Below are 26,103 nucleotides of genomic sequence, written 5' to 3'. Positions count from 1 at the left end.
CAGGCAGGTCCCAGGAAGATTTGTCAAGACCCTCAACCCTTTCTATTAGTGCCACCTCCAGGGCACACACATACCCTCCTCCTTTGCAAGCACTCTTAAATTCAGCAACAGAAAAAAGCAGCTCAATTAGGAGAAAAAGATAACTAGCATTTAGTCAGCAGATGGCATATGGAATATGAAAACTTCCTAGCTTCTAAAAATCAACTTTAAAATGTCTTTGACCTCCCTTTTGCTGGTTGAAAGAGAAGAGAATCTTTCAGTCCTGGGTATATTATTAACCCTGCTATCCCAGCCTCTCCTGGGTTCTGGTTTTAAGCCATGTCTCATGCTCCCTCAGTAGTGGTGTATTCAATTCCTAAAATGCTCAAACACCACAGCTTATGAATAGAGCTTTAATAGAACGGGGTGGGAAGTGAAAGATCTCAGTTCCTCTTCCAAGGTCCTCTCCTCCTTTTCCTCAAAGAACCAGGGACATAAGAGGCAAAAATATTAAAGCTCCCACCATTGAAAATGGAAGTCTCCAGTAAACAGCACTCCCCCCACCATAGAAAATCTTTACATACCAGACTGTGACTAGTTCCACTCCCAATCCAAGCGCCATGAATCATGCCACCAGGTACCCTGGTTATTGTCACCTATTAGGTTGACAGCTTCAGGTATGAATGATGCTGAAGCAGCCTCAGAGAATGTAGAAAGCAAAGGTCTTTTCTAAGAGGCACCTATGATGACTCTCTTCAAGGCTTGGGAAGTGATCATGGTGCACCGAGCTCTGGAGCCAAAGTGAGGGCAAGTTAGACTGCAGTACAGCAGCCTGAGTCCACATCCTGGCTTCAACACTTCCTGGCTGTGTAGCCATGGCCTGGCTCCTTTGCCTCCCTGTGCCTCAGTTTCCTCATCCTTAAAATGGAGATAATGATAAAACTACCTCCTAGGATTAAAGGAGATTGTTCATGTAAAGTGCTTAGCACAGAGCTTCCAACGTAGCAAATGTTAAACACCATTAATGTTATAGTTCTGAGCCAGAGAGGCTGGATGCTTTTGGTCCTCACTTAGATCAGAAACTGAGCAATGTTGCACAGAATTGGGGAGCAAGAATAGCAGGATCTCATCCATGATATGGAAAGGACCATTGATATCAGCATATATTTCCCTTCTCTAACCCTGTTTGTGGTCAGTCAATAGGGATCTCAAAGATATTAAACCTCACGTAGATCCAAAGAATGCCACTGTCTGTATCGCTCCTTTTGCCAGCAGAAAGTTTTGTTGGGCTTGGCAGGTTAGCCATAAATGATCACTTCAGTGTGGGGGGAGGCCCTGGGAGCACGGCTGAAGAGCAAAGGCCTTCCCCACATTGTGGAGTGGTTCCTACAGGCTTCAAGTTTTTTGAAGACGTGTTTAAATGGTTAGGAGAATGTCTAGACACCGAGGTCCTATTAAGTCGAGGTGAAAATCTCATAAGATCCAGTTTCCTTACCAGACTTGGACTGAGCTGAAAATGTCCACAAAGTAATCATATTTCTGAGAAAATGCCAATTCTTCCCACCCATGACCACTACTGAGTAGCAGAGGGATGTAAATGAGGGAAAGTTCTCCATCCTGTTAAAATATTTAGAGAGGAATTCTGGCTGAAGGTCACAATCAATTCAGCCTTCCCAATCCCTGAGGCTGATTTCAAATTGAGTTTCAAAAAAAGGCCAAGAGCCAAATCCCACAGAAATTTCTGGAATTGGCATTAAATGAATCTTTTTTTCACAGATCCCTTAGCAGCAGTTGGATATTAACAAAGAGAAAAGAACAATTATCGTTCAGGACTCCAAGTGCCACTTTATGTCACTTTAAAGAATGAATAGACTTCCAGCTCCATTCAGCTGTCTGCTCACAATTACAAAGCTATGGTAAATAATCATGGCAAATGGAAGGTTTGATTTAGGAGAGTGAAAATGTATAACAACTCAGTGCTTTCTCTTCATTTTCTGTGACAAGGCAAGGAGGACAGCTCCTGCCACAGGTTTGGCTGAAGTCCAGATCTGCACCCTACAAAAAAAGGCCCTGAAATTGTTTATTAAAGCAGACACACAAACCTACCAAGACTTTATTATGTTTTACAAGGAAAAAATAATCATATCATGAGTCATGGTTTAATTTGCTCTCTAGTGGTTTTATTTAGCCAAATGATATTTGTTCATGCCAATAAAATTTGAGTGGTTTTAATAGAAAGAGCATCTTTCCATTTTCTCAGCACACTAGTTTCTGAGTAGCCATCTGAGCTCTACTCCTAAGAAGATGTGTTGATATAGTGGATATAGGCAGGACTTTCTTTTTGCACCCATAATTCACTCCAAGGGGAAGGCAGGTTTTATATCCATCCTGAAAGATGTCTACGACCCTAAGCAGTAAAGACTTTGATCTTGGGCCCAAAAGCATCTTATCCAAACACACCTTCCTTTAGTCTTGCAACTCGATAGTGACAGACTTTTCCAAAGTGATTTGGGAGGACCAAGGGGACAGGGAAAGGACTCACAGGTATGCCCGAGGAGCCGGTTACCTGTGATACCCAGTCTCAGGAGAGGAGCTTTGCCTCTTAATGAGGCGGGAGGGCAACATAAAGCATTCCTGATGCAGGCAGTCTCCTCTAGGGCTTTCCAGGGGGAATGAGGTCTTGTATACAGGAAAATATAAGGGCACGTGAGAACTGTGCTCAGGAAATCCAGACAGGCTAAGATCTGTGGCTGCTGCTTTTCCTACCTCTCCTTCCAGTGGCCGGTCCAGTGCCCATCCCTCTCACACCCCTGTTCCTAAGGCCCCCATCAAGTGTCATTTCCCATGACTACTTACCAACTAAATCTAAAATAAAGTGCAGGTATATATTGTGGGATAATACCCTTTCCCGAAAGAATTTGCACATTAACAGAAATCCCTAAATCCCTTCCCAGTCTCAATTAAACAAACATCAAGAAGACTCATTTGTGGCTACCGGGCATTAAGCACTTATGGAAACTAAGAGGAATGAGACAACGTTCCTCCCTTAAGGAGCTCACAGTCTACTGGGAGAGGGGATACATAGTCAAGTAATTCTGATGTATTATAATAAATACAATCAGAGAAGTCTGAGGGAAGGCCTGTAGCAACCCCAAAGAAATTCTCTAGCTGGGTACAGAGGTGCTGACAAAGAAGAGGTACTATTTGAATTGGACCATGTATCCACATTAGGATTATATTTCGCTATGTATAACAAAAAATCTAAATAACAGTGGATTAGTTAAAATAGAAGTATTTAATTTCAGTAAAAGAAATCTGGCATTAGACAATGTAACAGAGCTCCATGATGTCATCGGTACTCCCATAGTCCTCTTATCTTTCTTCTCCGCCATCTTTAGTATATAGAGTCTATCCTCAAGTTTACCTCTTGGCCCCAAAATGGCTGCTGGAGCTCTAGACAGTTCATTCAAATTCTAGGCAGGAAGCTTTTTTAAAGAAGCTTTTCTAGAAATTCCACTCAAGAACTTCTTCCATTTCATTGGCCACCTACTCTGCTGATTGTGGGTGATCTGTGTCATCAACAGATTGTGGCTTCTATTGTAAGAGAGGGAAACAAGATATTGTGTAGGCAAGTAGCAATCCACCCCATAGGCTTCAAGAATAAATGATCCTTCCAAGAGAGGAAGGAAAGATGTTTCGGTAATAGAAATCGAGTGCAAAGATAAAAGTCTATAAAGTATTTGGTGGATATGGGGGGGACTGTGAGTAGTCTAAAAAGGCCTTCCATGCCAACCTTAGTAAATCAACCTTGTATTGTAAGTGAGTGGATTTAGGGATAATGAGTTGTAGTTGTTGATGTGGAACCCCAAGATGAAAAAGCCAAGAGAAGCAGGTTGGGCTCAACCTGCGAGAACAGGAGGAGAACTGTACTTGAATTATAATGTAAGATGTAGGGTGGCAAGAGATCAATGGTACTTCAGAGACAGTGATGGTAGAGCATTGTCTGAATGGATTTAAGACTTCCAGATGCCAATATGAAAAGAAAAGCTGTTCAAATGGAGGGAACAGCATATGCAAATGCTCAGAGGGAGAGTGAAATGAACAGGAATCAGGCTTAAGTTATCAGAAACTAAGGCTTGTGAAAGGAAAGTGGGACAGGATTAATGGAGGATAGTGCAGTCCAAGTGTCTAGCCAAGGATCCACCCCTATGGAGGGCTCCAATCTCACCACTTGAGAGTGCAGTGTAGCAGGCACACCTTTGTACTCCAATGTCTTGTAATAATAAGCAAGATATACTTGAGTCTGGATTCTCAATACACACAGGTCTCTTGATAAATCACAAGATATGTGAAGCCTGAATCTAGATCCATATGTATCTAGAAGACAGAATCCTACAGAAAGACTAAGTCCACTACTCAATTTTGGAACTAGACCCTGGTGCCTCCCCTGCCAAAGCAATTGCATTCTAACTTCCTCTAGTCACACAATCATGTAGTCCTCAAGTAAACTAAACCCTGAAAGTTAGGACCCTGAGGAAAGACAGTGCTGGTATATGCTCTCTCTCCTGCATGGAGCTGTCTATCTCTGCTTTGGGGCTATGGCTATGGCAGATTCTTTGGAAAAGTGATGTGCAAACCATATCTGTCTACCTATAATGGGTCATGGAATCATTTCAACAGCTTAAGACCTGCATTTTTTAAAAAATAAAATAGAGAATACTGTATTAGTTAGAATAGGACATACTATACTGTGGTAACAAGCACTTCCAAAAATCTCAGTGGCTCATGAGGCAATGTTTTATTTCTCTCACTTAAAGGCCACTAAGCATGTAGGTGACTCTGGAGGGCAACCGTTCTCCATGTGCAGCTCAGAGATCCAGATAGTGTTGATCTATAGCTTCACCACCTCAATCTGAGTCCTCCTAGGGTCACCGAGTCCTCCCAGGGTAACAGGGAAAGAGTCAGCTGGAGGGGTGTTTCGTGTAGAAGTGACACTAGTCACTTATGATCATAGCACATTGGCCAAATTAGTTATACAGCCTCGCCTACTTCAAGGATGCTGATGTACCTATTTCAGGTATCTAAAAGAGGAGGAGAACTGGATATTGGTGAATACTAGCTAGCAATATCTAGTATAAGCAGAAGATGGGATGGAATGGACTAGGATAGATTCAAGTGTATCACACAAATATTTTTAGTGTTATATGTGTATGGTTGAGCAGAGGTTGGGGCAGGTACTGAGTAGCAATTGTAAAACGTATTTCTAGGTAGGGGTTTGGGGTGAGAATAAAGGGTTAAAGTTACTGAATCTGAGAAAAAATGTACCTGGAAAGGATGAGGAGATTATTTATGACATGTGAGCAAACAAAGGGCTTTCCTTTGTGTCTGCTTTAATAAAAGAGTTTCTAATGGCTCCCGAACAGTCTTCATTTTGAAGCTCAAAAATACCCAATGTCACATACCTTAATTCCTGTAACAAACTGAGTGGGTGACAGTCAACATTGCTCTGTGCGAGGGTGAGGGGGTATTACTTTTGTCTTCCTCGAAGAGCCTTACGGCATGCATTCTACTAAGGGGATTGTTAAATGGTCAGGAAGAAAAGGTGTCCATAGAGTTTGGAAAAATTAGAACATAGCCTCAAGGACAACCAGGGCCCTGATAAACAGGAGGATGAAAAAGGGCTGCTCTAAGGTGACATTAAAAACCTCATGCCCAACATTAAAACACCTACATTCTAAGTAAGCACCTCACTTCTATGGAAACATGGGCCATCCCTGTGTCAGAACCCTCGTTGTGTAAGTACTCAATTGAAATCCTGTGGTGAAACTGTGACATCAGCCGTGAAACAAGGAGCAGTGCCTCCCTGGGTACCTCCACGTGGGACGCTGCACCAAAAAGAGAAGGGAACCTTCGGGAAGAAACTTTGTAATGTCTTTCTCAGGGCTCCAGCAGCCAGCAAAAGAAATATTGTGAATTCTGCATGGCATGTGGTAGGTGTTACACGAGTAAATTGATTTGGGGATTTTTGAAATATATTTCTAACATTTATAACTCCTCAAAGGACACAGAGAAAAAATAACATTAGCTAACATTTATTGAGTGATTATGTGCCGAGAACTGCGCTAATATCTATTTTTATCTCACTTAATCTTTTCCTCTGAAGGCACTACGGTAGTTATTTCCATTTTACAAGGTTCAAGTAGCTTAGGAAATGGCGTTATGGGCTGAACTGTTTCTCCCAAGAAAGATATGTTGAGGTCCTAACCCTCAGTACCTCAAAATGTAGCCTTATTTGCAAATAGGTTGGCTTGCAGATATAATTAGATAAGATGAGGTCATACTGGTCGGGTCATAAGGTGGGCCCCAACTCCAGTATCACTGGTTTGCTTATAAGATGACGATCAAGTGAAGACAGAAAAATAGGGAGAACACTTGTAAAGATGGAAACAGATTGGAGTGGTGCATCTGCAAGCCCAGGATTGCAGGCTGTCACCGGAAGCTAGAAGCATGGAGAGAAGCATGGAACAGATTTTCCTTCGGAGCCCTCAGAAGGAACCAACCCTGCAAACACCTTGAGCTTGGACTTTTAGCCTCTAGCACTGAGAGACAATAAATTTTTTTTAAGCCACCCAGTTTGTGGTATTTTGTTATGGCAGCCCTGGGAAACAAATGCACAAGGTAATTACAATCTCAAAATAATTATGTAACCAGATTTAACATAGCATCAAATGTCTCCTTAGGAATGAGAAAAATCGAGGCACAAAGATTTGGAGACTTTTGGTCAAACTGAGAAGCAGTCACAGCAGCAAGCCCCTTGGCCATCTGTGTTTAGTGTTTGGCGTTTGCAGTCTTCCTCCCCATGAAAGCACAGAAGGCAGTTTCCTACAACTTTGTGCTCCAAGCATCCTGATCTGTGGGGCCTACACTGCGGTTGCCAGTCCAGAAGTAATTGTTTCTATCTTCGCAGAGGCAGAAGATGATACAATTATGCAGTACCATGGGATTCCAGCCCATGCCCACACAGGGGACCAGTTCCCTCTCAGGTACACACTCCGTTCTGGGAGTGCAGGGCAAGGCCCAGCCCCACAAAGTACCTGATGGGCTGGCCACCTCTGTCTTAAATGTCAATTCTGGGGTAGGCAGCTGAGACTCCAATTCTTAAAACCATATGCAATCAGTGTTGGGGGCAGAAATCAAATGGAAATTTCTCCACAAGCCGGAGTGGAGAGTTAGTATGCAGGAGCAAAGGTACTTCTCAGAGCCCAGTTTTCTGACATACTGTCAAGGAAATGACCTCTAAAGGCCTGTTGCCAAAACCACCATGAGCTAACAGAGGACATCTGGGTCTGGGTGGCACTTCCTCTAACCAGAAGGCCACCAAAAGCCAAGACTCATTTCATGTGAGTGGCAGCAGCACTTTTCTCTAGAACCGTTTTCTCTCAAAACAGCTTAAGCCAAATGTAACACTCTATATGGCACAAATAGATTTCATCTGCATCTGGTTGGCAGCAAAGATCCCTGGAAATCTGTTGATCCTATTGTGTGTCGAAAGGGAAAAGTTCTAATGACACAATGGTAGGAGGAGAGGTAATAGAAGTAATGTTGTTATTACTGCTTTTAGGGTACTCGGCGGCACGTAAGTGCAATACCTCCAAACCCAGAGTCCTTCAGGAGACCAGATACCATTCTTCTCTGCATCATTTAGACAAGTGGTTTTTCAGAGGAATCACTAAAATGAAGATCACTAGGTCCCACCCAAAGAGGTCAAGTTGAAGGGCCCAAGAATCTGCATTTTAATAAACATAAGAGGAGATGCTGATGCAGGTGGTCAGGTGACCACAATTGGAGAAATCCTGGCTTTAGACTATTCTGCATTTAGATCTGAAGATGTGATCAGATGACCTCTCACATTTCCTCCAGACTCATGATTCCAGTGTGTCCCCTGGTTTATCCTGTGTCCATTTGCCCCACTTAAGCTCGTTGCTTTGGTATCCTAGAACTGTCTTCTTTCCTTTAACCTTTCCAACAAATGCTGCTGCCCTTTCTCTGTCCCCTGGATTGTCTGTCTGGATCTGAGGAGCCAAATAGAATTATCTTAACATTTGATAAGTAGATCCTGTGGATATCACTGCTAAAACTAACTCCAATACAAATAGGATAGAGTAAGCATACCATTTTATCAGCCTTTAATCTGCCCTCTTTCTTAATACCTAATCACTCCTTGACCAGAGTTTCCTAACTCAGGTCTCTTAGGGAGTATGGATAGGTTTCAGGGTATCTGGTAACTCTGAAATGTCATGTGGAATTGTATGCAAACGATGAGAATGCAGGCATCTTTTCAGAGATACAAGTCCATGGCCAGGGAAAGTTAAGAACCATGGCTCCAGGCATCATCTGACTCACCTAGTTGTGATATAGGAAGTTCATTTTGATAATTCTAAGTTACATTATTTGAATCATGGACAATTCCTAGTCATCATAGGCAGCTATACAGAGTACAATATTAAAAAATGTAATGTTTTACATTACATGTTCCTCCTATTTATTAGTAATGTGCTATATATTTAATCACCCAGGACAGAAGATCAAATAAAATACAGTTCCTGGAGGACTCTGGGAAGATGGCAGTAGCATCAACAGCATAGCCTTTCGATCTTTCCAAATTCTTACGTAAAGACAGATAGGAGAATTAGATAACAAAACCAAAACCCATAAACACATTTATAATAAAATTAGGAGCAAGTTTTCCTCACAAACCCCAAATTACAAGTGGATAGAGACAAACTACCACTGCTCAGGTGTCTGTGCAGAAGGAAAAAGCAATTGGGTAGCATCTGATGGATTGGAAAATAGGAGAAGCCCTAAATAGCCAATAGTATTCCCTAGAAAGTGTAGTCAGGATGTTTTTTAAAACATCCCTAAAACTAGAGTTGCAGGGAGGGGGTACCACCTTCTCTAACAGGAATAACTAGAGGATCCCAGTAAGGAGAACTGTGGGGCTGGAGCAGTCAAGACCTTTGACAGCTCTCAAAATGGATCCGCTGGGGCTCCCTCCAAGGACAGAGCCCTACACTGAGGAGAAACAGCCTGGGTTGGAATCAAAAGGATAGAAACAATGAAGACAAAGGAAAGACAAGGTCCAGATCCCTTGGGGAGGGAAACAGGGCAGGAAAGCTCAAAATGCAAGCCACTATAGTTCACACTATATAAAAACAACAGAAGAGAACTCCGAAGTTGAAAAGCTTTCCTGAACCCTGCCACATTCTATAAGTTCAGGAAAACTGATTTCACCTAAAAATGAACAACAGGAAAGAATAGAGGTCAAATCCCATACAGCATTGTTATAAGAAAAAAGAATAAGGAACAGAATAACATCCTTACAGATAATGAAAGCATACTGGAAAGACATGCCCATAAAATAGATCAAAACCGTAACATTAAACAAGTTAAAAGACATTAAGAGAATGATACAAGACATGAAAGAACATCAATCAGAAACACTCAAACTTGGGAAATTTAAAGTAAAAAAAAAAAGCATTTCAGAATCAAGACTAAATTAGAATACAAAAGCAAATAAACACAATGGGTAATATCTTAAGAGAAATAGCAGGTGAAAAAGACAACTTTTAAATCAAAAAGGTAAAAAACATTCAAGAGAAAGTGACAAATATTGAAGAAAAGAATATTGAAAATCTAGAAAATAGGAGTTCCTGAAGAAAAGCAAAGCAAGGAAAAAGAACAAATACTAATTCAAGAGAACTTTCCTGAAATAACATAGTTGGAACTATGAAAGTCGGTCAGTTGTTAAAAATTTACCAGCACTCCACTATATATGGCAATCCTTAGTGTCCAGAGTGTGGTTTTGAAATCCCATTTCTCATTTTAAAAAACTTTGGAGAAATGTTGGTTCAGGGTCTGAGACAGGAAATATACAAGATGAGCCTAGAAGCCTAGAACAATTTGTACAGGTAACAGAGAAGCTATCAAAAATACTGCTGTCATGTCAGTAGAGCTCAGGAGCCAATTTGAAAAAACTCCCACTGACCAAAGATGGGTCAATTTGCCCATAAACAGTGATAATATTGCAACCAAATACATTTAAATTCATTACTTTACAATGATATTTGAAGAATCAGGAGAGAGGAGACGGTGCACTTCCGTCCACCCTAGGACAAGTTCTACTGCCCTGCCATGGGCTGCTGTGAGACCAAGGTGTGAACAGACTGCCCTCCCCATGGCTACTTGGCTGCCCTGCTCCCCCCAGAGGAGCCACACCCTCCCTGGTAACAATCACATGCCCAGTGACATTCTGGGAGTTTAGCAGCTAGGGGCCTGCATTGCACCCTTGAACCAGACTGGGGCTGCCAGAGCTACCACTGGGCTGAGGAGGGAGAGGGGAGACCAGGCTCTCCCACACTCTCCCATGCTCCCCTAGTACAAATTCTACCACCATTACTATGGGCTGCTGTAAGACAAAGGCATGAGCAGATTATACTCCCCACAGCTACCTGCCCCACTGCTCCAGCTTAGAGGAGCCCCCTACCCTTCCTGGTGACAGCCCCACAGAGCAGCTAACACAGCCCATGCCTGAGCATTCCATCAGTGGCCTGGCAAACACCCCATCTCTCCCTATCACAGCCAGCACCTGATGGCACTATCAGGGGGCCTGAGGACAAGTCTACTGGCCTGAATCCATCCCCCAGTACTCAAGTGTACTATCCACGGGCCTGGAAATTTCCCAGTACATCATTGGCACCTGATCATTCCTTCCAGGATCTGAGGTCAGACCACCCCAACCTATTAATGCCACCATAGCTAACACTTACCTGTATGTGCCACCAGCAGGCCAAGGGACCGGCCCACCAAATCTGTCACAGCAACTACCCTCATCAACACAGACCACTTGGGTCCCAGTGGGTTGCTCCACCACTGTTACTGCCATTACCCACATCACACCAGCTGCCCAGGGGCCCGAGAACCCACCCACATGTCCAGACCACTGCTGCCACTACCAGCATTTGAGCACGCCACCTGGAGGCCCAAGCAAGAGTCAACCCTCCAGGACTCACTAATACTGGTGCCAGTGTAAGCCACTCTGGGGCCCCAAAACAGGTATATTCAGTCCACCATTGCCACCACTGGGGCTCAAAGACTGACCCACCTGGCATCCTAGCCCCCAGCAAAACTTTACCACAGCCTCCACTAACTGTACCATAAGCAACTAAGGAAATCAGATGCCACCGATACTGCTGAAGAAACCGTACAGAGATCACACTTCTGCAGGCACCCAAAAATCAAAGCCAAAGCACCCTACCCAAATAATAACATATGTACATCTTCAGGAAAAATTCTTCCACTATGAAAGCAACTTTAAAAAATTGGAAGCAGTGACTATTATACCAGATATCAATGTAAGGACACAGAAAATATGAAAAAGCAAGGAAATATGACACTGGAGGAACATAATTATCCAGCAACAGATCCTAATCAAAAAGAAATTTACAAAGTCTCAGATCAATAATTCAAAACACAGATTTTAAAGAAAAGCTCAGTGAGATATAATAGAATTCTAAAAAATATTAAAAAATAAGGAAAACAATCCAAGATATAAATGAGAAATTTACCAAAGATATTTTTTAAAAGAATGAAATAGAAATTCTGAGACTGAAGAAATTTTTTCAAGAAAATACAAAATACATTTGAAAGCTTTAACAATAGACTAGATCATGCTAAAAAAAACCTCAGAGCTTGAAAATTAATGTTTTGAATAACCTAGTCACACAAAAATGTAAAAAAGAATTTTTTGAAATGAACAAAGCCTTCATGACATCTGGGACAACATAAAGCAACTGAATATACAAATGCACCCAAAGTTGAAGAGGCAGTAAAAGGGCTAGAAAAATCTATTTAATGAAATAGATAAAAACTTCCCAAGTCTAGCAGAGATTTAAACATTCAGATACAGGAAGCTTCACAATGTCCCGGCAGACACAATGCAAGATGGTTTTCTCCATAGCATACCAGAATCAGACTGTCTAAAGTCAAAGACTGAATCCTAAAAACCAACAAAAGAAAAGCACCTAGTCACCTAACAAAGGAAAACTCATCAGACTAACAGTGGATTTCTCAGACTAAACCTTACAAGATCAGAAGAAAATAGGATGATATATTCAAAGTGATAAAGAAAAAAAGAAACTCTGCCAGCCTAGACTACTATATCCAGCAAAATTAACCTTTATAAATGAATGAGAAATAAAGTCTTTGCCAGACAAGCAAATACTGAGGGAATTTGTTACCATTACACCAGTCCTACAAGAAATGCTCAAGGAAGTTCTAAAGCTGGATGTGAAAGAGTGATTTATCGTAAAAATACATAAAAACCATAAAATTCACAAGGAATAAAAAGGACTCAAATGGCACTATAGAAATTCACCAAACCACAATGACAAAAGAGAAAAAAAAAGGAACAAAAAGTACATAAAACAAGAAAATAATTAACAATGACAGGAACAAAGCCTCATATATCAATCATCATGAAAATAAATGAACTAAATTCTCCACTTAAAAATATAAAATAGCTGAATGGATTTTAAAAATATGATCCAACTGAATGCTGTTTACAAGAAATTCACCTTATCAGTAAAGACACATAGAAGATGAAAGTAAAGGGATGAAAAAATATATTTCGCATAAACAGAAACCAAAAGGAGTAACTATATTTATATCAACAAAGTTAAGCAGTTGAGCATAGTTAAAAACTAAAAAGGATAAAGAAGGTAATTATATAATGCAACAAAGGGATCAAGAGACTATAACAATTCTAAATATATATGCACCCAACACTTGAGCACCCAGATTCAGACAGCAAATATTACTAGATCTAAAAAGAGAGATAGACTGCAATACAATAGATGAGTTCAACACCCCACTCTTAGTATTAGATCACCTAGACAGAAAAATCAAAGAAACATTGGACTATAGGTCAAATGGACTCAGACATTTACAGAATAGTCTATCTAACAACTGCAGAATATATATTATTTTCACCAGCACATGGAATATTTTCCAGGATAGGCCATATGTTAGGCCATAAAACAAGTCTCAATAAGTTTTTTTAAAAATTGAAATCATAACAAGTATCTTCTCAGACCACAATAAAATAAAACTAGAAATCAATACCAAGAACTCCAGAAACTATACAAATACATGGAAATGAAACAACATGCTCCTGAATGACCATTGAGTCAATGAAGAAATTCAGATGGAAATCAAAAAATTTCCAGAAACAAATGAAAATGGAAACACAACATACCAAAATCTGTGGTATTCAGCAAAAGCAGTGCCAAGAGGAAAGTTTATAGCAATAATTGCCTAAATCAAAAAAGTAGAAAGATTACAAATTAACAATCTAACAATGCCCCTAAACAAGCTGGAAAAGAACCAAACCCAAAATTAGAAGAAATAAAGATCAGAGCAGAACTAAATGAAGACTAAAATAAAAAAAAATTGACAAAATGCAAAGTTGGTTCTTCAAAAAGATAAAATTGATAAACCGCTAGACTAACCAATCTGTCTCCTTAAGAGAGTAATAAGGAAAAAATCATTATCTTTAAAACAGATAAATACATGAAATGAATCAAGCATTTATCTTGCCTTTCCTGTATCAACTGTCAATTACTGAATATCCCAATAGAATAAATGAGAAGTGTCTCTTTATAAAAGTATTCTACCTAATAAAAGATTGGAATTCCACAATTTTGCAATCCTCAGTGAAAAAATAGCTGTAAGTATCACATATCTGTGGCTGCTAAGATCACACAAAGACAACTAGATGTGATGTGCCTTCTTTTGTCTTGCTAGAGAGATAGAACAGAACCTGAATCTGATCCAATCTCTGGATCCAGCTGGAAATTTACAGGAAATACCAAGGACGTGGGAACATGCTGAGCTACATGAGTTTGCAATCAGCAAAATCGAGACTATGGAAAACTTCACAGGTAAAACAGCCCAGGTTCTTCAGCAGACAAATTGTAAAGCAATTAAAAGGGTAGAGGAGGAGCCTACACATTAAAAAACTTTTTTAAAAATGGATAAGACCAAACTGTGGTATGTAGGAATACACATCTGGGTAATAAAATTGTAATATAAACTCAAAGAAGTGATTAGTATAAAAATTAGGATAGTAGTTCCTTGTGGGAGAAAAGAAGATCTGTGATTAGGGTAAGATACCTAGATGGGACCAGGAGGTGGGTGACAAAATTCTGTTTCTTGGCCTGTGTGCTGTCCTTGCCTTATAATGGTTCATTAAGCTATACATTGGATTTGTGAGGTTTGCTGTATCCCTATTTTTTACAATAACAAAATTTTGTAAAATATAATCAAATTCTTGCCCTCAAGGGGCTCAATCTAAAGAGGGAGATAGAGATGTAAACAGTTTCACAAGACAATGTGATAAATGCTTTCAGAAAGTATGCACACGTTGCTATGGAACCAGTGTGGAGCTCAAGCAATTCAGCATGGCAAGTCCCAGAAGGCTGCTGGGAGGGATACACCAGCCTGACCTTGAAGGGAGAGCCGTTGTCCAGATGGACATGTGAGCAGCAGAGCTCAGAGACTGTGCTAAGGGAGGTTGTGTCACAGTCACTTTTTGCTGGCTTACTTCAGGCAGCCCTATGCACACACCAGTGTTTATTCTGCCACTGGCTGCTTCCTTTATGCCCCTGCAGTTGTCTAAAGCAATTTCCTTTAAGACAGCAGAGATTAGGATTGTCAACCAAAGGAGCATATGTTTGCCTATTTATGTGAATAAATAGAATTTCTCTGCCTTTTCCTCGTTTTAAAACCAGAACTTCATGGATAGTCTGGGAAAAGGTGCCATCTTGATAGCTTTTTCTTAAAACAGAGTGGGTGCTGCAAAGACAGGATCCTACACCCAGCCGTATTCTCTACGAGCACTCAGCAGAACTGGAACTCCTCCCTGAATTATCTGAGCAGAGAGAACAGAGAGAGGGAAAACCTTGAAAAAGGTGGTTTCTTGGTTGGACTCTTAAAGCCTTCCTCTGGCCTGAACCCTAAATACCAGAATAGCTCATCACATACCTAACCAAGATGGCAAGACAGTGAAAATCCAGTTATAGAATCTGACGTATCCAAAGAAAGGAAAGATGGAGAATACAACTTATTAGGCCACATTTCCTGAGAAACAAAACATAAGGGATGTGACTTGTGTATTGGAATCAAAGAGTGATGAGGTGTGTATGATTTTGGGTGTCCTCTGCTAGCTCTGCTCCTGCAGGAACATATGCTCTTGGAGAGCAAGGTTGTTGTCCAATCCAGGATGCACTTATCCTTCCCACCCACCTGGCACTGATCGCTGGCCATTTCTGGTAGTAAGCTGGCACTGGAAGCTAAAAAGCACTCTGGAAATGGAGGTAAAAATAGATTAGAAAGGGATCAAAAAGCCATTTGTTTACATGTTTCTTGATATGTAAAATGGGACTGTAGTACCCACCTACAGGTATAAAGAGAAAATAAGACACATGGAAGTGCTTTATACATGAAAGCATGGGGTGGAGAGTATTATACAGAGATAAAATATGTTTGACTTCTTTACACAACTGAATTGACAAGAATTTTATCCTTATAAGATGACCATTTATCAAGTCTATACATGCAAACACATGCAAATGCTCCCAATAAGTACAAAGTCTTCCTCCACAAGTTGAGATGTGATACTTCATTAATCCACTCCCAGGTGTAACATCAAGCATTCATCTTGCTGAGCCAAGTATCTGTCCCATCCCTTAGATAAGATGGAACAATTGGCAGAGGCCATTACAGAGGTCTGGGTTTAGGGACAAATTGGCTTATCTTATACTTATCCTCACCCTAAAAATGATGGATTTATGGACAAGAGGCCACGTTCTTTTTTCTTCTTGTTTAAGATTTGACTCTCAGAGAGAGCAACACTCCAGAGAGAGACCACTGTGTTCCAAACTTACCTGATCAGTCACCTGGGGTGCTTGCTAAAAAAACAGAGTCGCAGGCCACTTCCCAGATCTGCTGAATCAGGATATCCAGGGGAGTTCTTTAAAATCTGAATTTTTAATGAAATGTCCTAGATGGTTTTTATGATAAGACTAATTTAGAGAAAGCCAGGATATAACACAGCTCCATGAAGATCTCAAACCAAAGACTTAAAGAAAGCCAGGGAAAAAGGATATCTTAGTCTGCTTGGGCTGCAATAATAAAATACCATAGATTAGGTGACTTAAACAACAGAAATTTGTTTTCTAACAGTTTTGTAGGTGGGAAGTCAGAGAAATGGCACCAGCGTGGTCAGGTTTTGGTGAGGGCTCTCTTCCTGGCTTACAGATGGTCACCTTCTTGCTATGTCCTCACATGACCTCTTCTTTGTGCAAGGCGAGGGTAGGGGGAGCAGGAAGGAGAGCACGAGCATGGAAATTCCGATGTCTCTTATAAGGGCGCTAATTCCATTCATAAGGTCCCCATCCTGATGATCTCATCTAACCTTAATTGCCTCCCAAAGGCCCCATCTCTAAATATCACCACGTTGGGGGCTAGGGCTTCAACATATGAATTTGGGGGTGAGGGAGACACATTCAGCCTATACAGGGGGCAATGGTGTTTAGTACCCTCAAAGGGGTAGGTGTTCGTTTGTGAAGTTGGATCTTTTCTTGGGGTTTTTGCTTCTCACCAACTTGTGCAAAACCACTTCATACAAGGCATAGGCTTGAACAAGCTATGCACCCACTGGTTTGGGCAACTTATAATGGAAAAAACATGATGATTTCAAATAATCAAAATAACTAATAGAAGAGAAATCAATGTTACGAGGTATTTTGGATGTTAGTTCAGTTAAGCACTAAATTTAGCTCTGGTCCTGCTGATAGCTCAGACCAAAAGAGAAAAAATACATTTGCTAATTGTCTTTTCTATTTCACACATGTTAAATTCTGGGTAAAGTTCCAGCTTTACTTACATCTCCTGAAGCAAACTGCTATTTCCAAACGTATGCTCTTTATAGAAGAGAAAAGTCACTGGTGTTTTTTTCCCCCCAAGAGCTTCACATTTTGTTTCAGTGCATTTCTAGCTTATTAGAGAAACAAAACTAGTCATACTAAAAATATCCAATGGGGAATCTCCCTCCCCAAACATATACTGGAACCTGATGAGAAAAATAACATTTTGCAAAATCTGCAGTTGTTTTTTTTTTTTTTTTTTTGCACAGATCAAAAGAATTTTCTTACTTTTTAATAATTCAGATAACCTTGGAGATCCAGCTACTTTCCAGGCATTGCTCAGCAATGAAGAACTCAGAAGTCACTTATTGCTTGATTCCAAGTCAGTTCTCCAATTAGGCAAGTCCCATTACTCAGTGTGTCTATAACAGCAAGAAGACAGCTCAGTGTGGTAGAAGAGTCTCTGGTTTCAGGCCCAGCTCTGCCACAGAATAATTGATGGGTTCCATTGAGCAACTTATTTACCCTTTCTGAGTCTGTTGTCATTAATTCAACAACTCTTTTCTTGAGCATCTAAAAGGGCCAAGCACTGTATCCAGGTGAAAAAGATAGCCTTGTCCTTAAGGCTTCTGGAAAAGGGAGTTTTCCATTCTGTAATGTAATTGTTACCTTCCTTGTGTGGGTGCTTTGGGTCTGTTCCTCACTGGTTTGGCACACAAAACAAAAACGTGAGTGTACAAAGAAACAAATGAATGGCTGAGTGAATGAAATACAAAGACTATATTTTAGCCACCTTATTTTATGCCATTACCACTCTTCTCATGATCTCCTTTGTCTAATAACTTAGGTCCAAGTGGTGTATCTTCAATTTGACCTCTCTTTAGCCCTTTATCCTCAGAAAAACCTATTTTTTGGCTGTAATCTGCTTCCTTCATTCTTCTCTGGCATGGTTACTCAGGAATCTACTTCTATCCCTAATCCCACCCCTAAATATTTTCCTATGCCATAAATTCAAAAAACATCCATTGAACACATGATATCTGGCAAGCACTAGGGCAAACCAAGATGTTGGAGAACACAGACTCTGCTTCCCACCTTCTGTGGCTGTGGACAGCGCTTCGTGTCCCATTCACAGCCACAGAAGGCAGGCCTCATTTCTTTGACTCAAAGCTGCTGAGATACCAGGACAAGAAAAATGGCATCATGTGATTCCCAGAAGTATTACATCCACAAGATCTACCCCCGACCTCATGCTAGCCCCCCATACAACAATTTTTAACAAAAGTTTCTGTTTGGGGTATAGGACTGGCTTAAGGTTTCCATCCACTTAATAGCCTGTGGATCCCAAATGCTACACCAATCCCTGGTGTGCCACTCTCGTCTCCACCTCCAATATCATTTCCCCACCATTATTTGAACAATGATTGAACACCAGATTCTCTAGATAACATTACTAGGAAAATAAATTTTAAAGATAGAAATAAGTAGCATTTGAATATCATGTCAAAGTTTAAAACCACTTCTACATATGCTATTTCAGTCAATATTCACAACAAAGCTTGAGGCTGAGAGGGTAAATGACTAGATGGCAGGTCGTATGGTCAGTAAAGTGGCAGAGCTGGCATTCGTCCCGAGATCATCGAGTCAAAGTCCTAGAGCCTATTCAGAGGGGGCCAAGGAGTCCCCTGTTTGGTTTTGCTCTCATATTCACAAAAAGCTACACATTTAGCCTTTAAGTGTTTGTTCCAATAGCATTATACAATAGTTCCCCTTATCCAAAGGGAATATGTTCCGAGACTCCCAGTGGATGCCTGAAACCTCAGATAGCACCAAACCCTATATATACTATGTCATTTTGATCTGATAACCAAGACAGCTACTAAGTGACTAATGGGCAGGTGGCATCTACAGCATGGATATGCTGGACAAAGGGACAACTTGCATCCCAGGAGGGACAGAGTGGATAACATGAACTTTTATCATGCTATTCAGAAAGGTGCACAATTTAGAACTTATAAATTATTTCTGGAACTTTCCATTTAATATTTTCAGACTGTAGTTGACCAGATAACTAAAACCATGAAAAGTGAAACCACAGATAGAGAGTACTGCACATAGATCTAAAGAGATACTGCCTCAGGGTTAAGAAAAACAAAGTTCATTATGAAAGTAAAATACAAGTTTAGAATTGTATGTTTTGGCATTTTTTTCAATATACTGAGAACCTCAGTGGAAGTTTCCCAGGCCTCTCTCAAACTCTTGAGGTTCGATAATTTTTTTTTTTAACATGACATCTCTAAAACTTGTTTATCTGCTGTCACCTTATAGAAATAAAGTTGGCTGATTTTCCTTGATTTACCCTCCATTCGTACATATATCTACCTCATCTCCCTAAAAAACATCTTCATGACCTATGCATACCACAAACTCTAACAGGATCACATGTCTTCACAGGCCCCAGCCTGAAAGAGTCCACAGCTCACCAGCAGGGATGAGATCTGCGTGCTTTGCTGTAATATCTGGAGAACCTAGCTAGTTGTAGTTCACAATTCTGCCCTGATAAATTATCTTCCTCTACGGGTGATGTCGGTGGGTTCAAATAGCAAAGGAATATTTAAAATCGTATCTCTAGGCCTCAATTCCTTCACCCATAAAAGGAAGGAAATAACATTCTAACGAAAATGAATGGAAGACCAAGTGCTCTTCAGATCAGCAGATACACTTACAAGATGCTACAGCGAATGCCAGCCCCTGAACTTTAGTATCTTCCCTGGTCCCTAGCTGGGCACAACAGCTGCCCATAGGAAAGGAAGAATCAACTTTTCCATTTGCAGTTGGAAGTGCAGACCCTCCCAAGCAGCTTCCCAGTCACTCTCCTAGCATCATAACTAGGCTACGTTCACGCACATCCCCTGCTTTGTGACTGCTTTGGTGGTGAATGATTCTAGCTGGAGGCAACGAGATTCTTGGACTCTCTGTGCCCGCTCAGGGCATCATGGGAATGACATGGGAACTGTCCAGCTACGGACAGGCTCCAGCAGAGCTTCTTACACCCCGAGTCCCTGGGGGCAGCTGTGGATCTTCCCAGGCCAACCAACGTTAACTGCTTTCCATTTTCCCCTTTTCCCTATTTATTACAGCTTTTCAGAAATTTGATGAGGTGAAATATTCTCCAGCAGAGGAAATAATATAAAGCTTAAAAGTCATTTGTGATGGAATGGTGAAATAATTCCACTACTTTTCTTTTTGAGAAAAAAAGAAAAAATGAGGCAACCTGAGGCAGCCTCTGGGGATTTCATTATTGATAGATTGGAGGGAAACATAATGGCTTTAGATGAACAGGTTTTTCTTTTAACTTGTTAGAGCACTTTAGGATGAAGGGATGAGAAAGACAGGTGCTAGACAATCGAATAAACCTGGCACCAGCTTATTTACATAATTTTGTATACAAATGCATTGAAGTATGAAGTATAAATTGACTGTGTTGAATAGTGAAAATAAAGTATTTTGGAAAACAATCTGTGTTCACCACCCAGCTCTAAAATAACTGAACATTTTATGAAATACCTCCTTTGTGAAAATTACTAGTGGTTTAAGCTGTGCATGCAGTTTCAAAAAAACAATCTTTTATGCAATTGTTTAAGGTAATTCTTAAGAATGCATTCTCTAAACAGATGAGACATTGAGTGGGGGATGGGAAGAGGACATTTACACCTGACTCGTCGTGGTCCACTCACCATTTCTTCATGATTAAAAGCTAAATCAGGAGGGCTGGGGGTATGTGTAACAAAGATTATAAACAGCAATTTTTGCAAGGCAAGTTGCTTCCTAAATGAAGGAGTAGGGGATTTAAAGGTGAACATAACCGTCTCTTCCACAGCATGCAAAGGCTTGTGCTGTGTGCAATTCCTAAATCCTAACTTCCTTTTGACAAGGATTCCTTAACAGGCCTCCCAGATACCTGAAACCGATTTTAACCCACTCCGGTCCTCCACTGACCACAACGTTACCTGAATGGTGTGGTCCAATTTCCAGGCTACTCACTAGTCCTCAGGCCTATGGGGTGAGTAAATATCCCATGTGGGACAGGCTTGGTGAATATTCATGAGCCCAGAAAGCTCAAGCCTATTACTGCCAGGCTTGAAGAGGAAGCATTTTAAAAATTCACTGCACCAAGAAGCGTTTCTCTTGTCAGTTGTTGCTGATGTTGGCTCATTCTTTTAAACATGAAATTTTTATTGTTAAACATTTTTAACCATAAAATGACCTTAGAACATGTAAAAGTAGTAATGTGTCCTCACAAACTGCTGTGTTTTGAGATTTTGAATATTAGGCCTATGCTTTATGGCTCAAGGGATGGAACAAAAAATATACTGAGAAGCAATTAGAATCATTACCAACAAATCAGAATGTCAGGGAATTGGAGAAGAGCAAGGGTCTTAGAGTTGGAAGTACCCTTAGAGGTTGTCCAGCTGGCCACCCCTTATGTAAACATAGAAAACCCATCACAGACATGTTCAGGGCACAGCAGCCTAAGGCAGTGGTTCTCTGTGTGGTCTCCTGACCGGCAGCCTCAGCATTATCTGGGGACTTGTGAGAAATGCACCTTCTCAGGCCCCACCTGCGAGCTGAGCTTTCACGGCTGTGTTTAACAAGCGCCCCACAGGCTCCTGGTGCAGGCCAAGGCTGGGCACCTCTGCCGCTGCTGCAAGGTCACCTAGCCAGGGCCCCTTCTGCAAGTGACTCAGGGTGGCCTTCCCAAAGCCAATGGAAGAAGAGTTGAGATTTCAATTCTTTCTTTCGAGGGAACCTCTGTATGAGGAAAACTATTATTAGCCAGATCTAGTTAATTTCTGGCATTATCCACTGACTTTATCCAGTGACTTCCAACCATTTCTAGCCCTGTGACTCTCATCTCCCAAGAAACATGCTGAGAGGACACACTTTTGAGGTGAAATATAACAGAAACTGTGTTTTGATAATTTTGTGATAGGCAAGAGTGTTACAAAACCAACATGAAGAATCCCTCCTAACTCCTCTCAGCCCTAGTCCCCATAGAAAAAATAGCCAAATTCCATTTTACTGTCTAAAGCCAAGGAGGCACTTAGCGTGTGCTCTCTAATGCCTCTTACCTTAGGTCTAGAGACCCCTGTGGCTGTGTATAGTGTCAAGTCTTCAGTGCGGACTCAAGGAAACTTCAGCCAAGGCAAGACAGGATAGGTACAAATAGGGAAATATCCTAGTTTTCTTACATCATAGGACTGCTATTGTTTTCCGTCTTTATCATGAAGTAACCTCTCTCTCTCTTTCCAACACTAGGAAGAGCTAAAAGGGGATGATGTGGAATGCATTGTCAACCAGGACGAACTGGCCGCGAATTACCAGGAGCAAGCCCCCTCACCCTGCAGTCCTCCTGCAAGGCTGGGTCTGGACCAGAAAGCTTCACCCCAGGCTCCCAGCAAGGAAAACATTTACGAGGGAGACCTTGGCCTAGGAGGCTATGAACTCAAGCTTGAGCAAACTCCGGGTCAATCCCAGTTGAATTAATTGGCACGAAGAGTGCAGATGTAATCACAAGTAATACAAGGCTCACTAAGGAGCATAAGCCAAGCTGATGAGGCAGTGTAGGGGAGAGGCTGGAAATGTATTAAGAGCATAAATTGGAGAGAATCAAAGCCTCGTCTCATATATCTTCTGGTTCCTGAAGAAATGAGAATTTATTATCATCCCTCGATATTATGCAACTGAGTTTAATTTTTTGAAAGCCGCCATTTCTATTACTGGATTTCCTGGGGCATGGGTGGGGGAGTCAGGAGTCCAGCTGCTGGGAGGGTGGGACAGTGGTGCTGGGTCTACAGGGGATTTCTGCTCTGCATGCAGCTCTCCAGGCCTTCACTTAGATTTTGGATTTTGTTCCCTTTATTAGGGAAAGTTTAAAAATAAGAGTTTCTACGACTAAACATTTTCCTCCTAAGCTGAAGGTAATGTCCAGTTACTTAGTAAGTGATAAGTTTTGGGACTTGACACCCACTTGCTCTCAATGATCCCAGGACTATGTGCAGAGCTCAGAGAAGTGTTCAGTGCCCACTATTGATGGCCTCAGAACCCCACACCAAGTCGGGGAACCTACTGTTCTTGTTGGCATCCTTTCCATGCTACTTCTCCCATTGTTCCAAGGGGTTGCTTATAGCTGGGTGGGTGTGTCCTGCTGCAAAATGCAGTGCCACTTTCCAGTTTGGTAGGATCCCTTTCAGGGAAAACAGGCTCCACCCACCCAATACCATGTTTTACCTAAAAAATGAGCCTCTTGTCCTTGCTTGCATGTGAGTCACTGCTTGGCTCTGCAGCAGGTCCCCTGTATGCTGAGTAATAAGATTCCATAGCACGTGTTGTCTTCCACATGGCAGGAAACCATGCGGGAGCCCGACCTCCCCAGCTCTCCACCCCACCCCCTTCTAGCACTCATGGCTGATTAGCAGCCAGGAGCAGGGGTGAGAGGAGCAGGGCTGACCATGCATGGTTCATGCTGAGGAGCTAAAGGCAGGGCCTCAGGACTTCCCCGGATGAGGTGTGGCTCATGGCATACATTCCAGAGATCAACATGATAGCTTCTAATTCAGCTGCATGACCTGTGCCTTTTAAGCCATAAGATACCTCAAGCCTAGCTTCTTATAAATACAGATGTTAATATGATATTCCAAAAAGCAAGCTCCAGTCTTAGGTATGCAGGCTATGACGAGTCTGCTTTTGAGGGAGATAGGGAATGAGATCTTCCTTGCACCCAAAGCTTGAAAGTAACGAATGCTTTGCTGATCACTTATTAGGCCTTAAACATTTATCGTGGTGGTGTCAGGCACACTACTATATGCAATTTTCTTGCTTTCCAAACAGTAGAATCTGGGCACATTGTTTTATATTCAACTACTAAGTGTAATTTTGTCATTTCAGGTAAATATGACAAGTGGTGAAGCATGAAGTTTTCTAATTTGACTTAATCCTAATAAAATTTTGTTATAAAGTATAATTGTGTTGGCTAATGCTTTGTGTTTAAAGGCATTTTCTCTGTCCAGATAATTGGCAGTTCTAAGCTCTTGTACTCAGAATAGTGGATGAAGCAGGTACTGAAAGCTGACATAGGGAGATGCAAGGGTCCCGGGGCCTGGGAACAGCAACAGTGGCTGGCACGACAAGTCAGTGAAGGAATGAAGAGATGGTGTTGGGCTGGGAAGATGTCCCACAGGAGGGAAACCTGAGTCAAGCAGTGGCACAGCCTCCTCCTCTCCCACTGGAGGCAACTAGAATTCACAAAGCTGCAAAAATAGGGAGTGGAGATATAGGGGAAAAAGGCGAAAGATAAGGATTCATCTTATTTTTGCCTCCATCATTCAAAAGGAAGATTTGAAGACTTGGCATTTTCTTTGTGTAGAGAAAGACATCAGACAAAGAAGATCCACCCCAAAAAAGGCAAACATTAGTGGGGGGCAGGAGTGGAAAGGGGGAGAAATGACATACCAGATGGGAGTGAGATCAGGTAGGGAGGGTACGCAATCTAAAACTGGCACCGACTCTTGTAGCGAAAATAGCCTCTTGCCCCACAGGCAAAACCGCCTTCCTGCTTAGAAACAAAATCTTTCCCTTCTAATATCATGAGCCATTACTAACACGATAATAAAGGGCATTTAATCCGAGCTGGGTCACATATGCCAGCCGACTCCAGGAAGGCAAGATACTCTAAGACTGAGGAAGGTGTGTCTCACCCGATCTGTGAGACAGTGTTCCAGGCTCCTTCCCTCTGGATCACTCTGAGACCCAAACAGAGGCTAGTGTCCCAGCTGGCAGTTCATAAAACCAAATTTCCTCTGTGCTCCTGTTGTGAAAGATAATGATTTATGATCTTAAATGCTCTGTGCTTTGATTAGTAGCATCGGGACTGAAATTCAAACCTATTATTTACTGCCAGTTTCTAAGGAATAATAAAGGCAAAAGAGTTTTATTCAAACCACTAATGCTTCCACTCATTATGAGAGCTTTAAACAGGACTCAAATTAATTAACTGACTTATGGGTCTTCCTTGAACTTCTTACATATACATTGCACACACACTTCCACTCACTATCGGGGTCCCGGATAGAGCCTCTGGGGTGTTCTCCATGGTACTGGGCATGTCTGAGCAAGTCTGAAGCCTGGTGGTAAGTGATATCAGGGTCTTCATTCATGAAGTTTCTAGAAACTTTTTAGAGGGCAATTTAACATTATAAATCAAAGCTAAAACTTTAAATGCCCTTTGACCCACCAATTTCATGTGCAGAACTTTTATTCTAGATAAGTGAGAAATTATACTTATGAAAGGTGTTTAGTAAAACAACTGAATTGCCATCCTGGTTAAATCCACTATGGCACAGCCATTTCATAAAACAGTATATGTACTGATATGGAATGATCTCCAAGACACATTGTTAAATAAAAACAGCAAAGTATAAAACAGAAGGGATGGTATGCTACCATTCTAGCAGGTTAAAGGAGAAACTGGCAGTATGGTTGCCTCTTAAGAACTAGGGGACTTGACTTTTCACTTTTGTACCTTTTGAGTTTTGCATACTATATATGTATTGTTTATTCAAAACCAAATAAGATTTTTATGTACTCATTCCAAGTGCTGAGCTACAATAGGAAATACAGTGAAAGCTGAATCTTTCACTCAATCTTTTCGAAAATTTAAGAATATAAGGTATGGCACCAACAGCACGAATATCTTCTTGGCTGATTCATTTACATCATTTAATACACATAGATCCAGGGATGGACACACTTGAAGCTCAGACTTGGGGGGGAGGGGGAGCAAGGGCATCATACGTAACCTAATCATCTGTACGCCCATAATATGCTGAAATAAAAAAATAATAATACACATAGATGCAAACTGTCTAAAAGATCTCGAAATTCAGACAAATATGACTCAGCCTTATCCACCAAGTATCTACTAGAAGGCAGCTTAAAAAAAATGATTCCTTATTATTAGATAGCAAAACATAGAATAAAGCTACAATAACTAAAACAGTATGGTATTGACCCAGAAATAAGGAGCAAGATCAAGAAAATCTAATAAAAGGTACAAAAACAGAACCCCATGAATATATTTAGA

General features: G+C 41.2%; 1 protein-coding gene across 1 annotated transcript in view; it reads left to right on the top strand.

Annotated features, from left to right (window-relative positions):
- SLC9A9 (solute carrier family 9, subfamily A (NHE9, cation proton antiporter 9), member 9) overlaps nt 1-22,657 on the top strand; it is a 652,487-nt gene extending 629,830 nt beyond the window's left edge. The window contains exons 17-18 of the mRNA XM_012647423.1: nt 20,919-21,024; nt 22,281-22,657. Of these exons, the coding sequence (XP_012502877.1) occupies nt 20,919-21,024; nt 22,281-22,508 (334 nt within the window). The 3' untranslated portion in view covers nt 22,509-22,657. The remainder of the gene's footprint in view (nt 1-20,918; nt 21,025-22,280) is intronic.
- The last annotated feature ends 3,446 nt before the right edge of the window (nt 22,658-26,103 follow it).

This window comes from Propithecus coquereli, unplaced genomic scaffold (assembly GCF_000956105.1).
Source record: "Propithecus coquereli isolate 6110/MARCELLA unplaced genomic scaffold, Pcoq_1.0 Scaffold268, whole genome shotgun sequence".
NCBI classification, from domain to species: Eukaryota; Metazoa; Chordata; class Mammalia; order Primates; family Indriidae; genus Propithecus; species Propithecus coquereli.
Note: the sequence above shows the minus strand (reverse complement) of the source record. Positions and strands in the feature narration are given on the sequence as shown.